General features: G+C 34.6%; 1 protein-coding gene across 1 annotated transcript in view; it reads right to left on the bottom strand.

Moving 5' to 3' along the window:
* ACER3 (alkaline ceramidase 3) overlaps positions 1-17,756 on the bottom strand; it is a 189,750-nt gene that overhangs the window by 25,405 nt on the left and 146,589 nt on the right. Inside the window, exon 7 of the mRNA XM_008571935.1 lies at positions 5,249-5,307. Coding sequence (XP_008570157.1) covers positions 5,249-5,307 — 59 coding nt within the window. The remainder of the gene's footprint in view (positions 1-5,248; positions 5,308-17,756) is intronic.

The raw sequence follows: 17,756 nt of genomic DNA on the forward strand, positions 1-17,756 counted from the left end.
TGAGTCCTTCTAGTGAATCATGAAATGTGAGGGTGGTCTTGGGGAACCCCCGCACAACTATCAACCAATAGGATCTAATCAACCTCTATGGAAGACTTCACCCAGCAGCAGCAAAATACATATTCTTTTCAAGTAAACTCGGGACATGTGCCAACAAATTCCTGGCATAAATATCCTTGGCACAGCCTTGTCCATAATACAAACCTCAACAAGTTTAAAATAAATCAAATCATACAGAGTTTGTTCTCTGATCACAATGGAGTCAAACTAGAAATCAAGAAGATAGCAGGAAAATTTCCAGACTCTTGAATGCTAAATAACAACCTTCTAAATAATCCATGGGTCAAAGAGGAAGTCCCAAGGTGAATTAAGAAAAAGATACAATGAACCAAATGAGAATGAAAATACAACATATGAAAAGTTGTGGAATACAGCTAAAGCAATGCTGAGGGGAAATTTACAACACTAAATCCTCATTAGGGAAGAGGAAAGTCTGAAATCAATAATCTAACCTTCCACCTCAAGAACCTTGAAAAGAAGAGCAAAATAAACCCACAGGAAGCAAAAGTTAGGAAATAATAAACATAGGAGCAGAAATCAATGAAACCAAAAAATGGAAAAAAAAGAAAATCAAACAAAAATTTTTTAAAAGATCAATAAAATTTGAGACATTTCTAGCAAAGTTAACCAAAAAAAAAAGGAAGACTTACACATCAGCAATATCAAGAATAAAATAGGATATCATTACAGACCCTGCAGACATCAAAGGAAAACAAAAATATAACCAGCTCTACACACATACATTTTGACAACTTAGATGAAATGGACCAATGCTTTGAAAAACACAACCTATGACAAATCACCCAATTTTATATTAATTATAAAGGAAGTTGAATTCATAATTTTTTTTTTGTCTTTTTCCATGTCCAGCAACGGATCGCAATGCTCAGTGTTGCCCCCGCACCGGACCGGGGACCGGCAACGGGATCGCAACCCTCGGCGTTGCTCCCGCGCCTCGCTCAGCCAGTGAGCGGGAACCGGTCCGTATGTGGGATCCGACCCCTCGGGCGGGAGTGCCGCCGCGTTTCCCAAGCAGCACACTATCCAGTGCACCACCGGGCCGGCCCCTGAATTCATAATTTAAAAATGCTCCCCAAATATCTCCAGGCCCAGATGGTTTCAGTGGAGAATCCTACAAAACATTTAAAGAAGAATTAACACTAATTCTACACAATTTCTTTCAGAAAATAGAAGGGAAGGAACATTTACCAATCCAAAACCAGAAAAAGATAGTACAACCCCCCGCCAAAACTACAAACTAATATCCTTCATAAATATAGACAAATTCTTAACAAAACATTAAGTAGAATTCAGTAATATATAAAAACAATTATCCATCATGTCTAAGTAGTGTTTATTCTAGAATGCAAGGCTGGTTCATTATTTGAAAAATCAATCAATGTAATCCACATTATAAATGGAATATAAAATAAAACCACATGATGAAATCAATTGATACAGAAAAAGCATGTGGCAAAATTTAGCACCAATTCATGATAAAGATAAAAAAGTTAGAGGGTGTTATAGGACCATCTATGATAAAGAAAGTTAGGAATAGAAAGGGATACTGTGTCTCCCCTGAAATTCATATGTTGAAGTCCCAACCCCCACCCCGTACTTTAGAATGGGATTCTATGTAGTTTAGAGATAGGTTCTTTTTTAAATTTTTGTTCTGTTCATTCATTCATTCATTCATTCATTCATTCATTCATTCATTTTGTGGTTAGCCAGTACAGCGATTTGAACCTTTGTCCTTGGTGTTATAACACCGTGCTCTAACCAGCTGGGTTAACTGGCCAGCCCTTACGGATAGGTTCTTTAAAGAGGTAATTAAGTTTAAATTTATTCATTAGAATAGGCTCTAATCCAATATGAGTGGTGTCCTTTATCAGAAGAAGAGATTAGGATACACACAATCAGTGAGAGACAACAAACATCTATATGCCTGAAGTTTAAACCATGTGAGAACACAGAGGGAAGGTGGCCATCTGCAAACCAAGGAGAGGGGCATCCAAAGAAAGCAAATCTGAACTGTGAGAAAATAAATATAGCCTCCAGAACTGTGAGAAAATAAATATAATTTTTTGTAAGCCACCCAGTCTACAGTATTTTGTTATGGCAGCCCTAGCAAACTAATACAGAGGTAAACTCCTCAACTTGATAAAGAACATCTACAAAAAACATACAGCTAACATTGTACTTAATGGTGAAAGATTGAATGTTTTCCCCCTAAAATTGGGAACAAGGCAAGGATATTTGCTCTCACTGTTTTTGTTCAACAGTCCTAGAAGTTCTAGTCAGTGCAATAAAGCAAAAAAGAAATAAAAAATGTAGACATCAGGCGCGGGAGCAACACTGAGGGTTGCGATCCGTTGCCAGACACGGAAAAAGCCAAAAAGGAAAAAAAAAAAAACAAATAAAAAAAACGTAGACATCAGAAAGGAGGATATAAATTATCCCTATTTACAGCAACTCTCAAGAGGAGCAACACTGAGGGTTGCGATCCGTTGCCGGACACGGAAAAAGCCAAAAAGGAAAAACAAACAAACAAACAAAAAAAAACGTAGACATCAGAAAGGAGGATATAAATTATCCCTATTTACAGCAACTCTCAAGAAATCTACCAAAAAAACCTCTTAGGACAACTAACTTCAGGAAGGTGGCAAAATAAAACATAAATATAAAGAAAATCAATTGTATTTCTATGTAATAGCTATGAACATGTGGACACCAAAATTTAAAAATACAATGCCATTTACAATTGCTTAAAAAAGTGAAAACTAAAAAATACTGATGAAAGAAATCAAAGAGATCTAAATAAATCAAGAAACATACTGTGCTCATGTATTGGAAGACTCAACATTATAAAGATGTCAACTCTCTGCAAATTGATACACAAGGTTAGTGTAATTCCTAGCAAAATCCCAGCAAGATTTTAAATGTAGACAATATTATTCTAAAATTTATATGGAAAAGCAAAGGAACCTGAACAGCTAAAACAATTTTGAAAAAGAAGAATGAAGTGGGAGGAATCAATCTATATGATTTGAAGACATTATATAACTATAGTAATCCAGACACTTTGAGCAATAGAATAGAATACAGACTCCAGAAACAGACCCACACAAATATACCCAAATAATTTTTGACAAGGGTGCAAAGGCAATTCAATGGAGGATATATAACTATAGTAATCCAGACACTTTGAGCAATAGAATAGAATACAGACTCCAGAAATAGACCCACACAAATATACCCAAATAATTTTTGACAAGGGTGCAAAGGCAATTCAATGGAGGAAAAAATAGTCTTTTTAGGCAATGGTCCTGGTGTGGTTGGACATCCATAGCTAAAAAATAGAACTTCACCCTAAGCCTCATACCTTACACAAAACTAACTCAAAATAACTCATGAACTTAAATGTAAAATGTAAAACTTTACAATCTTTTAGGAAAAACACAGAAGAAAATCTTTGAGATCTACGGTTAGGTATAGAGCTCTAAGACTTGATACCAAAAGCATGATCCATAAAAGGAATGTTGATAAATTTGATCTAACTGAAATTAAAAATGTTTGCTCTTTGAGAGACACTGTAAAGGAGATGATAAGATAGAGATTGGGAGAAAACATCTGCAAACCACATATTTAACAAAGAGTTAGAATCTCAAAACTCAACTGTAAATACAGAAGCAACTATCCATGTTATCTCTTGTAAAATCAGAAGAAATGGACAAAGACATTTCACCAAAGAGGATATACAGATGGCAAATAAGTACATGAAGGTATTTTCAACATCATTAACGATTAGAGAAATGCAAATTAAAATAATGAGGTATTAGTACACACCTGTCAGAACTGCTAAAATAAAAAATAGTGACAACACCAAATGCTGGTGAGGGTGCAGAGAAACTGGATCACTCATACATTGCTGGTAGGAATGTAAAAATGCTAGAGCCACTCTGAAAAACAGTTAAGCAGTTTTGAGAAAAACTATACATACAACTACCATACAACCTAGCAGTTCCACACTGGGCATTTATTCCAGAGAAATGAAAACTTAGGTCATGTAAAAACCTATATACAAACGTTCACAGCAGCTTTATTTATAATAGCCTCAAACTGAAAATAATCCAGAGGTTACTCAACAGGTGCATGGTTAAACTGTGGTATATCTATACCATGGAATACTACTCAGCAATAGAAAGGAATGAATTACTGATACACTTAGATTAACTTCTAGAGAAATATACTGAGTTCAAACAGCCAATCCCAAAGGTTACATGCTATATGAATCTATTTATATAATATTCTTGAAATAACAAAATTATAGAAATGGAGAACAGGTTAGTGATTGCTAGAGGTTACGGACAGGAAAAGTGGGGTAGGGTGGGAAGGAAGTAGGTATGGCTATAAAAGGGCAACATATGGGTCTTTGTGATGATAGAAATGTTTTTTATTTTAACTGTATCAATGTCAAATCCTGGTTGTGATATTATACTATAGTTTTGCAAGATGTTACCATTAGAGGAAATTGGTAAAGGATACAGGAGATCTCTATTATTTCTTTCAAATGCATGCATTTCTATGGTAATCTCAAAAGTAAAAGTTAAATTAAAAAAGAAAACAAAAAGAACAAACCCAAAAATCATACTACTTACTTATTAAGCACCTATTGCATGGCCAGGCCCTATTTAAGGTACTTTAATGAATGCTATTTCTTATTTAATTTTCATGAACTTGTAATGATTATGTCCATTTCCCAAATGATCTTTCGTGGAACACTAATTCTTTGTGACATTAACAGCCTTCCTTGAGAGGTGTTATGTAAAAGAGGTTCCCTAGTTTAGTAGGTTTGAGAAAGATAAAAACAAAAAATTTTTTTTTTTACTGTAGGATTTTCCAAGGTCTTTAAATACTAATGAACATTATAAATATTCAAAAGGAGGATATCATATACAGCTTTCCTCAAATTTCTGTAATTTTGGAACTCTTATTTTCAAGTGATGCCTATAACAACTTGCCTGAAGAACTAGTATACCTTATAATATACCATAATAAATGTTGGGTTATAGTTTTCTATCAACATCTCTGCTGGAGGTTTTAGGTGTTATTTCAATTTAAGTTATAGATTTACTGTTATAAGCCTGAATATGCTTTAATCATAGTGTTGATGATCCAAAGTACTTACCATGTAACAATATAAATAGATCGAAGAACTAATGTGAAGACCAATATTCCATACATGATCTGAATAGTAAAGAAAAACGAAGTTAGTACAATCATTATTATTTGGCAAAGGAATTGTGTTTTGCCTACCAAAATAGCCCTCCCAATTAAATGTAAACTTTTATTAATTTTCATTACATTTTAAAGAACAGAATTTTTAAGAATGTGTTATTTGTGTAATTAAGTCATGCTAACCTCTGAGGAAAAATTAAGAGCCTGCTTGTAAATAACCAGTATCAGAAGTCTTATGTCAATTTTAATTCTGAATGGTTACATGTAATTTGAAATACTTGCTGAAACCTGAATAAATGCTATAATTTTGCCTCACACTCCCAGTTCCTTCTCTTCTCTTTAGGTTTGCTTTCAGCAAATAATTGTGCTTCCCATTTTACAACAGCATAAACTTGAACTCTTTTAAATTCTTCTCCTAAATGTCTCCACATGGATATGCATCTTCTCACTGCACTCTTTCTCCCATCCCTAGTCTCCAAAGACAGAGGTGCCCACTTCTTCTTCACCAAGGTTAACCTATTCTTCTGTGTTCTTATTCTCCCACATCTTCATAGACTTGGTTTCATTCTCTTCTACATTGAGCATTGGATGGGTATTACTACCTCGAAAATTGAATCTTGGAAAATTTAACTTTTAAAAGTGTGAAATATTAAATACAAAAATTTTGCATGGAATCAAAATGTTGTTTATATTTGTAATGTTTATAAAGCCAATAGGTGGAAAAGCACAACCACCTAGGTCAAGAAATGGATCCATGTTAATACCCTAGAAGTGTTCCACATGTCTCTTCCTAGTCCAACTCTCTCTTTCTCCTTAGAGGAAACCACTCTCCTGACTTTTATAATAAACATTTTCTGAGCTTTTCTTTATATATTTACTAACTTAAACTGATTACCTAAATATGTATTCCTAAATAATACTGTTTGAATTATAATAGAATTTTAATTAAACTGAATTTTAAATTACAACAGAATAGTATCGTATGCATTTGTGTTTGTCTTTTTTATGTTTCAGTTATGCTGTTGTAATAGCCATGGTTCATTCATTTTTGATGCTATATACTATTTAACTGGATGAAAATAGCACAATTTATTCATTCTTTTGTTGATGAACATTTTTGAGTTTCCAGTTTTCACTGTAATGAATATTCTTATTCACATATCATACTGCACACGTATACAAGTTAGTCTAGGGTATGTACCTGGGAATGTAATGTAGGGGTATACAGTTGTCCCTTGGTATCCATGAGGGTTTGGTTCCCCCATTTCTACCATGTTGAAAAAATGGTGTAGTATTTGCAGATAACCTACACACATATACTTTAAATTATCTCTGTATTACTTGCAATACCTAACACAATGTAAATGCTATATAAATAGTTGTTATACTATATTTTTTAAAATTTGTATTCTTTCTTCTTTTTAAACTTTTTTCTGAATATTTTCGATTTGTGGTTGGTTGAATAACAGATGTAGAACCTGTGGATGTGGAGGGTCAAATGTAAATATTATATTATCAATAAAGCCAACTATTTTCTATTACTGCAGTGATTATACCAATTTATACTCCAACCAATGAATATGTTTCTTTTGCTCCACATACTCACCAACACAAGATATAGTCAGATTTCTACATTTTTGCTGACCTATGTAGTTTTTAATATGTATTTCCCTTATTACACATTGAACATTGTGTATTATGCTTACTGACCATTTGATGTCCTTTATTATTAAGTACCTGTTCAAACTTATTTTTCTATTCATGTCTGTCATTTTCTTATTTGTTCTTTTTTTAACTTTAAAAATCTTTTAAAGTTGAAATACAGCACCCAAAGAGATGCACATAGAAAAGTACTCAAAACATAAATGCAGTTTGATGATTATCACAAAACATCTTTGCAGTTTTTGACTTTGAAGGTCAAAACATGGAAATTTGCTGGCATACTATAAGTTCACCTTATACATATCTCAAGCTCTACACCTTCTCTTCCCCAAGATTTACTACTATTCTGACCTCTAACAGTACAGTTAAGATCGGTTTGTCTGTTTTTCAGCCTTATAAATGGAACCATATAGTATATATGTATTTGTGTCAAGATTCTTTTATTCAGTATATTTTTTTAACCTCATTCAACTTGCTATATGAGCTATAGTGTATTAGTTTTCATTACTATATTTCATTATTTGAATATGCATATTTTGTAAATCCATTCTACTATTGATAAACATTATGGTCTAATTTTTACCTATTTATAATAACCCTTGCTATAAATATTTTAATATGTATTTGTGGTGTATCATATAATACATATTCACAGATTTCCATTGAGCACAGAGGATCTATAAGTTCAAATTCAGTAGTTCATGCAAACTGTTTTCCAAACTGGTTATACCAATTTATACTGCCACCAGTACTATATGAGGGTTGCTCAATATCATTGCCAGCCATCACTTGGTACTGTAACGTCTTTTTGATTTTAGCCATTCTGTTCGGAGTACAGTGGTGTTTCACTGTGTTTTAAATTTTCATTTACCTGATGACCAATGATATTGAGCACCTTTTCATATGTTTATTGGCCATTTGGATGTATTCTTGTGAAGTGTATCTTGAAGTCTCTTGTCCATTTTCCACTGGGCCTTTTACTTTCTTTTTATTCATTTGCTGGAGGTCTTTATATATACTAGCACTTGCTTGGTTATGTGTTGTGAATATCTTTTTCCACTCTACAGCTTGTTTTTACCCTCTTAATGGTGGCTTTTAATGGATCCAACTTCCTAATTTTAAGATAAATAATTAGTATTGTCTGTGTCTTGTAATAATGGCATAGCTATCCATTTATTTAGGAATTCCTTAATGTCTCTAAATGTGTTTTATAATTTTGTCCATATACAGGTCTTACACTTTTGTGTTAGGTTTATTCCTATGTACTTCATATTTTTGGATGATATCATAAATGACACTTTTTTTTAAAAAAAAAGATGACCGGTAAGGGGATCTTAACCCTTGACTTGGTGTTGTCAGCACCACACTCTCCCAAGCGAGCTAACTGGCCATCCTTATATAGGGATCCAAACCCATGGCCTTGGTGTTATCAGCACCACACTCTCCCAAGTGAGCCACAGTCTGGCCCTATAAATGACACTTTTTCAGCTGTCATTTTCTGTTTGTTGTTGTTCTAAATAAATAAATAAAACCATTTGTTGTATGCTGTTTTTATATCATGCAGCTTTACTTTTTAAAAACTCTTCTAATATCTGTAGATGCTTTAGATTTTCTATGTACACATTTGGATATTACTTGTGAATATTATCAGTTTTGCTTTGTCCTTTTCGATTCAATAATTTTTACTTCTTTTTCTTGCTTAATTGAGTAGGCCAGCACCTTCAGGAACAGAACTGATAACAGACATTGTTATCTCATACCTAATCTCAAATAGACAGCAATCAGTTGTTCACTATCAAGAGTAAAGTGTGCTATTGTGCTATAGTTTTTTTTAAAAAATATTTTAAAATAATCTTTATCAGAAAAGAAGTCCCTTTCTATTTCTAGTTTACTAAGAAATTTCTTAAAATCATAAATTGATATACTTTTTCAAATACTACCTCTGCATCTCTTGAGATGAGTATACAATTTTTGTCCTTTAATCTTTTAATAGGATTTTCTAATATTGGTTGATAGTCTCACAAACTTTATATTCCTGTGATATATTCAACTTAGTCATGATATTTTATACTGCTTTTTATATGATGGATTTGGTTTGCAAATATTTTTCTCAGGGCTTCTGCCTGTAATTTTAACTCTTTCATACTGTCCTTGTTGGTGTTAAGATTTTACTAGCCTTATACATGACTTGGAGAGTATACCCCCTTTCTTTTCTACTCTTTATGAGAATTTGTGTGAAATTGGAATTATTTCTTCCTTTAATGTATGGTAGAACATTCTACTGAAGTCATGTTTGTGAGAAGATTTCTGACTCAATTTCTGATTCAATTACTTTTAATGGTAATAGGACAATTCCTGTAGGTTTTCTGTTTCTTAATTATTAAGTTTCTGTAGGTTATTATTATTTTTTTTAGGAATTTTTCCATTCTAAAAAAAAACTTTAAAAATTTATTGGCATAAATTTGTTTATAATATTCCACTAATTTAAAAAAACACTTTTTAAAATTGTGGGTAAAAAACACACAACATAAAATTTACTATCTTAAACATTTTAAAGTGTACAGTTCAGTAGTTTTTAGTCACAACGTTGTAAAACAGATTATTGGAATTTTTTCATCTTCTCAACTTTCATCTTCTCTCTGATCCCTGGTAACCACCTTTTTACTTTGTTTCTATAAATTTGACTACTTTAGGTACCTCATTTAAGTGAAGCATATATACAGTAAGTTGTTTTGTGACTGGCTTATTTCACTTAGCATAATGTGTCTTCAAGGTTCATCCATGTTATAACAGGATTTCTCTTCTTTTTAAGGCTGAATAATATTCCACTGTATGTATACACCACATTCTGTTTATCTGTTCATCTGTTGTTGATAGACATTTGGGTTGTTTCCACCTCTTGGCTGTTATGAATACTGCTGCTATAAATATGGGTGTACAAATATTGCTTTGAGACTCTGCTTTCAATATATTTTGGAGATTAATCCCTTATCAGATATATGCTTTGCAAATATTTTCTCCCATTCTGTAGTTGCCTTTTCAATCTTTTGATCGTTTCATTTGCTGTGCAGAAGACTTTTAGTTTGATGTTGCCCTACTTATTTTTGTTTTTGTTGTTTGTGCTTTTAGTGTCATAGCCATGGAATCATTGCCCAGACCAGTGTCATGAAGCTTTTCCCTATATTTTCATCTTATGCTTAAGTGTTTAATCCATTTCGGTTGATTTTTGTGTATAGTGTAACATAAGGGTCCATTTTCATTCTTTTGCATGTGGATATCCAGTTTTCCCAGAACCATTTGTTGAAGATCCCCGAATATATATGGGGTGACTTATTTCTGGGCTCTCCATTCTGTTCCACTGGTGTGTATGGAACTGGTCTATACTGGTCTGTCTTTGTGTCAGTACCATAGTTTTTAATTACTTTACCTTGGTAATATATCAGGAAATGAGATGCCTCAGTTTTGGTTTTTTTTTCAAGATTGTTTTGGCTATGGGGGGTCTTTTGTGGTTCCTTATGAACGTTAGAATTGTTTTTTCTATATCTGTAAGAAATGACTTTCAAATTTTGATTGGGATTGCACTGAATCTATAGATCACTTTGGGAAGTATGGAAATTTGAACATTAAGTCTTCCAATCAATGAAAACAAGATGTCTTTCCATTTGTTTATGTTTTGTCGTATTTCTTTTTCCAATGTTTTGTAGTTTTCAGTATACAGTCTTTCACCTCTGTAGTTAAGCTTATTCCTAGATATTTTATTCTTTTTAGTGCTATTATAATGGGATTGTTTTTCTAATTTCCTTTTCAGATAGTTTGTTGTTAGTGCATAGAAATGAAACTGATTTTTGTATGTTGATTTTGTATCCTGCAACTTTACTGAATTCATTTAATAGTTCTAACAGTTATTTTGTGGAATCTTTAGGGTTTTTATATATTAGATCATGTGATCTGCAAATGGGAACAATTTTACTTCCCCCTTTTTGATTTGGATGCCTTTTATTTTCTTTTTCTTCCCTAATTCTAAAAAGTGATAAGAATGGACATTTTTGCCTTGTTCTTGATTTTGGAGAAGTTGTCAGTATTTCCCCACTGAAGATGATGTTGGCTGTGGGCTTTTCCTATATGGCCTTTATTATTTTGAGGTAATTTCCTTCTATTCCTAGTTTGTTGAGAGTTTTTATCTCAAAAGGGTGTTGAATTTTCTTTTTTTTTTTTTTTTCCTTTTTTTGTCTTTTTTTCATGTCCGGCAACGGATCGCAACCCTCAGTGTCGCGCCGGTACCGGACTGGGACCGGCAACGGGATCGCAACCCTCGGTGCTGCACCCACACCTCGCTCAGCCAGTGAGCGGGAACCGGTCTGTATGTGGGATCCGAAGCCTCGGTGGGAGTGCCACCGCGCTCCCAAGCGGCGCACTGTAGCAGTGCGCCACCGGGCCGGCCCCTTGAATTTTCTTGAACACTTTTTCTGCATCTGAGGGAACTGTGTGACTTTCATACTTTATCGATGTGGTGTATCATGTTAATTGATTTTCATAGGCTGAACTATCTTTGCATCCCAGGGATAAATCCTAGTTGGTCATGGTGTATGACCATTTAAATATGCTATTGGATTTGGTTTGCTTGTACTTTGTTGAAGACTTCTACATCTATGTTCATTAGTGATATTGGCCTGTAGTTTTCTTTTCCTGTATTGTCTTTGTCTGCCTTTGCATCAGTGTAATTCTGGCTTCACAAATTAGTTTGGAAGTGTTCCTTCTTTGATTTTCTGGAAAAGTATAAGAATTGTTGTTAATTCTTTAAATGTTTGGTAAAATTTGCCAGTGAAGCCATCTGCTCCTGGGATTTTATTTGTTGAGAGGTTTTTGATTATTGATCCAATCTCCATACTAGTTAGAGTTCATTCAGTCTGTGTATTTTTTCATGTTTCAGTCTTGGTAGGTTGTATGCTTCTAGGAATTTGTCCATTTCTTCTAGGCTATCCAGTTTGTTGCCATATGATTATTCATAATAGTTTTATATTCCTTTATTTCTGTGGCATCAGTTGTAAGGTCTCTCCTTTCCGATTCTATTTATTAGAGTCATGGCTCTTTTTTTCTTAGTCTTGCTAAAGGTTAGTCCATTTTGCTTATTTTTTCCATATACCAACTGTTAGTTTCATTGATTTTTTTCTATTATTTTTCTATTTCATTTATTTCTGCTCTAATCTTTCTTTCCTTCTGAGAAATTTAGCTTTAATTTATTCTTCTTTTTGTAGTTCTTTGAATGTATAGTTAAGTTGTTTGAGATCTTTCTTCTTTTTTAATGTAGGCATTTATTGCTATGAACTTCCCCTCTTAATACTGCTTTTATTGTATATTGTATGTTTGGTGTGTTCTGTTTTTGTTATCACTGGCCTCAAAGTTTTTTCTGGTTTCCTTTTGATTTTTTCTTTGACCCAATGGTTGTTTAGGAGTGTACTGTTTACAGCAATTTCCACATGTTTGTGAATTTTTGTTTACCTTTTGCTATCAATTCCTAGTTTCGTTCCATTGTGTTTGAAAACGTTACTTGATATGATTTCAAGCATCTTAAATTTGTTAAGACTCATTTTGTGGCCTAACACATCATCTATCCTGGAGAAAGATCCATGTGTGCTTAAGAAGAATGTATATTCTGCTGATAGTGAATGGAATGTTCTGTACATGTTTTTTAGGTCCATTTGGTCTATAGTGTTGTTCAAGTTCTCTGTTTCCTTATTGATCTTCTGTCTGGATATTCTGTCTATTATTGAAAGAGGGGTATAAAATCTCCTACCATTATTGTATTGCTATCTGTCTCTCCCTCCAGTTCTGTCAATGTTTGCTTTACATATTTAGGTGCTCTAATATTGGGTTGCATATTTATTTATCTATTCCTGTGGACTGACCCTTTTACCATTCTATAATGTTTTTGTGTTTGTGACAGTTTTTGACTTCACGTCTATTTTGTCTGATATAGTATAGACACCCTGTTCTCTTTTGGTTACCATTTGCATAGAATATCTTCTTCCATCCCTTCACTTTCAACCTATATGTTTCCTTGCATCTAAAGTAAGTTTCTTTAGATAGCATATAGTTGGGTCTTGTTTTTTTTTTTTTTATCCATTCAGCCACTATGTGTTTTTTAGTAGAAGTTTAATCTTTTTAAATTTAAAGTAATTATTGCTAGGGAAGGATTTAGTATTGCCATTTTGTTGTTTTCTTTTTGTCTTGTAGTTCTTCTGTATGTGTTTTCCTTTCTTGCTATCTTCCTTTGTGTTTTCTGGATATTTTGTACTAATATGCAGTTTATTTTCTCTTTTTCTTTTGTGTAACTTCTACAGGTATTTTCTTTCTGGTTATCATGGGACTTAAATATCTTATAGTTGTAACAGTCTATTTTATTCTGATAAAAACTTAAGTTCAACTGCATACAAAACCTTTAACTTGCTTCCCCCACTTTATGTTATTGTTGTCACAAATTTATATCTATTCATATTGTGTGTCTTGTAACATATATTTTTGTTTTGGTTATTTTTAATACTTTTGTTCTTTAACTTTTCTATTAGACATAAAAGTGATATACCCACCACCATTACAGTAATACAGTAGTCTTTATTTGTCTATATATTTACCTCTACCAATGATTTTCATACTTTCTCACATTGTGTTGCTATTTAGCAGCCTCTCATTTCAACTTGAAGAACTTCCTTCAGCATTTCCTGTAAGGCACGTGTAATGGTAACAAACTCTCAGTTTTTGTCTATCTAGGAAAGTCTTTATCTCGCCTTCATTTTTGAAGGAGTATTTTGCTGAGTATAATATTCTGTGACAGTTTTTTTCATTCAGGACTTGGAATCTATGACCCCCATTCCTTCTTACCTGCAAGATTTCACTTGAAAAATCTGCTGATTTTATGGAGGCTCCCATAAACATGGCAAGTGCTTTTCTCTTGCAACTCTCAAGTTTTTCTCTTTTTGTTTGACTTTTGACCAGTTGATTATAATGTGTCCCAGTGTGGATTTTGGGGGTTCATCTTATTTGGTATCCTTTGGGCTTCCTGGATTTTTTTCCCCCTTTTTTTGGTGGCTGGCCGGTATGGGGATCCAAACCCTTGACCTTGGTGTTGAAACAAGGTGGCACGCTAACCAAGTGAGCTAAACTAGCCAGCTCCTTTTTTTCTTTTTGCTCCTCTGGCTGAATTATTTCCTATGACCTGTTTTTGAGTTCTCTGATCCTTTCTTCTGCTTGACCCAGTCTATTGTATAACCATTCTAGTGAATTTTTTAGTTCAGTTATTGTCTTTTTCAGCTCCAGGATTTCTGTTTGGTACTTGCTTACATTTTCTTTATAATAGAAAGATTATATTCATTGTTCATTTTCCTTGACTTTCTGTGTTAGTATATGGATGTTAGACAAAGCAGGCACCTTTCCTAGTATTCATGGACTGGTCTCAAACAGGAGAAGACCCTCACCAACCTGCTCAGCCAGAGATTATAGTAGCCTCTACCAACTATTTCCTTCTGTAGGGAGAAGCAGGCAACTGTGGGGTTTTTGTTGTTTGTCTTAGCAGCTGGCCAGTAAAGAGGCAGCTGTGGTTTTTGTCTGCTAAGTCTATGTTGAACTGGGGAGAGGGGGAAGTTACAGTGTGTACCAGCCTAAGCAGTCACCTCCATTCCCCCCCAAATGGCTAGACTGTGCTGAACCTGTCACAGCATCAAGACTGGTGAGACACATGCTAGTTCTTTGTGCAGTCCTGGAAAAGTTGGGGGACTAGATGCACAATCAGCTCTTTCCCTGCCCAGAGAGAAGCTAAGAGCTAGGAATTTTTTGTCTGCTTCCTCTGTGCTGAGCAGGGAGGAAGATCAATGGCATCTATAAGCCCAAGATGCCACTTCTGTTCTCCCCTGGGTAGACTGGTCAGAGTCTTGGACCTGCCTTGGAAAAGTCTGGACACTGAATGTATGAACCAACCACTTCCCTCCCCTGGGTAAAGATGGGAGCCAGGGGGGTCTCTTCCTGATTGCATGGTGCTGTGCTGGGTCAATATCTTCAGGTAGAGGATGTTCTGAATTTCCACATTCTCCCAGGGTGCAAGAGCCTTTCAGTTAGTTCCTGATTTGTCATAAAGGGAATTTTTCTGTAAATTGTTGTTGAATTGCTGTTTGTGAGGGAAAGAAGGGTATAGGGCTTTCTACTCACCATCTTGCTGATGTTAGTCTTTTGATTTTATCTTTACCTTTTCCTAGCTTCTTAAAATAGATGCTTAGCCTTTTCTTTTTTTCACATTTATAAAATATGATAACACATTTTATAGGCTAGATATTTCCCTCCACGTACTAATTTTGCTGCATCCTATAAGTTTTAAAATGTACTTATTTTCACTATGATTTAAATAAAAATATTTTCCAATTTGTATAATTTCTTTGACCCATGGGTTATTTAGAATTATATTCCCTGTATTCTAAAATAATTGCATTATAGACAGAAATTATATTGATTCCAGTCCTTTGAAATTTTTAAAGACTTTATGTATGACCTAGTATATGGCTAATATTTGTAAATGTTCCTTGAGTACTAGAAAAAAATGTTTCTGCAATTGTTGGGTGCAGTATTTTACATATACCCTTGGGTCAAGTTTTTAAATCATGTTCAAATCCAAATACTCTATCATGAAAGCTCTATATTAAAATCACCTAGTAACATGAATTTGTCTATTTTTTCCTTATAGTTCTGTCAATTTTTGTATTATATATTTTGAGATTATTTTAGAGGTATGTATAAATTTTAAACTTTTTTATAGTTTTCTGATGAATTGAACTTTTTTTTTTTTTTTTCCTTTTTTCGTGTCTGGCAACGGATCGCAACCCTCAGTGTCGCGCCCGTACCGGACCGGGACCGGCAACGGGATCGCAACCCTCGGTGTTGCGCCCGCACCTCGCTCAGCCAGTGAGCGGGAACCGGTCTATATGTGGGATCCGAACCCTCGGCGGGAGCGCCGCCGCGCTCCCAAGCGGCGCACTGTAGCAGTGTGCCACCGGGCCGGCCCCATGAATTGAACTTTTTAATACTATGAAGTAATCACTCTTTATCACTAGAAGTGCTTCTCCCTTAAAGTTTATTTTGTCTGATATTAAAATAACTATACCATATTTCTTTTGCTTAGTATTTGCATGGTATACATATATTTTCCATACTTTTTATTTCAACCTTCTAAATATTGATATTCTACGTAGACACTCTTATAAGGCCTCAATATGACTCCAGCCTACTTCTTGAGTTATTATGTCTTTTCATTTTAATTTAGGATTTTATAATGTAGCCATAGAAACTACTTGTGGTCTCTCTGTTAAATAAAATACAACCAATACTTATTGAGCATTTTATTAGACCATAGGGACACAGTGGTATGACTAAAGGGTGAACATCAGGCTTGGACTGATGGAGGCTTCCTTGAGAACGACCTGTCTCCCAGCACCTTGGATACAGCAGAGTTAAGATAAATGGAGGGTATTGTGAATGAGTGCACCTAGGATGAAGGCTTTGGCCCTGCATGAGAACATTATAAAAGATGCCATATATAAAGGAAAAGGGTAGGAAAAGGGGGCTGTAGCTTCTCTGTGTTACAGTGACTTCCATTACACTTGGCACTCATCCCTGTCAGCTGTATAAACCTTATGTGGATGGGGTACAAAAGAAGCTGTGTAATATGAATAGCTGTGGGCCTCCTGATGAGATGAAGGTGCTGTATCTGCTGTAACTCTCATCCTGTATCCATCCATAAAGCTAAATAAACTTAGTAATTAGATTAAAGCCTACTAGAGTCTGACTGACAGCTTGAATCCATAACCACAGCTATACTATAGTATATAGTGAAGAAAGGCATGATTCCTGCCCTCATAGCAATTATAATATGAAAAGATAAGTACCAGGAAATTATAATATAGTATTATAACTCTGTGACAGGGACTATACAAAGTTCTTTATAAACACATAGGAAGGCCACCTAATCCAGACTTATGCAGTTCAGAAAGTCTTTTATGGAGGATATGATGTTTAATTTTATATCTGAAGCTGGACTAGCAGTTACATTAAGAAAAGGTGAAACAGAGTTACTGGTATAGCTTATACTCTGGAAACTAGAAGAAAATAAGGATGCCTGAAGTATACTCTTGGAGTGTAGAGTAGGAAAAGGGGAGTCAGAGAGCAGAGGTCAAGTCTGGCCTTTTAAGTCATGTTAAGGAGTTGGATTTATCTAAAAGCAACAGAAAGTCAATGAAGGTTTCAACAGTAGCTCAACATGATCAGACTTATGTTTTAGAAAGATGTCCCTGTTGTGCTGAGTGGAGAATGAGAGGGAGGCAAAACTGATAGGAAACAGACCAATGACAATGTATTTCAGTAATGTAGGTGAGAGATGGGGGCCTGTAAATATCAGTGGGGATGGAGAAAAGTGGCCAGGTTAGAGAGATATTTAGGGCTTGGACTAGTAATTAATATGAATGGAAGTTAGGGAGAGGAGAAAGATAAGGATGATGGCCTGATTTATGGCTTGGGCAATTAAGTGCATGGAGAAATTGTTTATTGGGTTAGTGAATATATCATGAGAAGACTGGAGAGAAAAGTGGTGAATTCATTTCTGTTTATGGTTAGAGTGTCAAGTGCCAGTGAGATACTGAGATCTCTAGCAGGAGATGGATATCTAGGTCTAAAGTTCAGAAGAGGGCGGCCCGTGGCTCACTCGGGAGAGTGTGGTGCTGATAACACCAAGGCCATGGGTTCGGATCCCATATAGGGAT

Source organism: Galeopterus variegatus, unplaced genomic scaffold, assembly GCF_000696425.1.
Source record: "Galeopterus variegatus unplaced genomic scaffold, G_variegatus-3.0.2 Scaffold736, whole genome shotgun sequence".
Taxonomy (NCBI): Eukaryota; Metazoa; Chordata; class Mammalia; order Dermoptera; family Cynocephalidae; genus Galeopterus; species Galeopterus variegatus.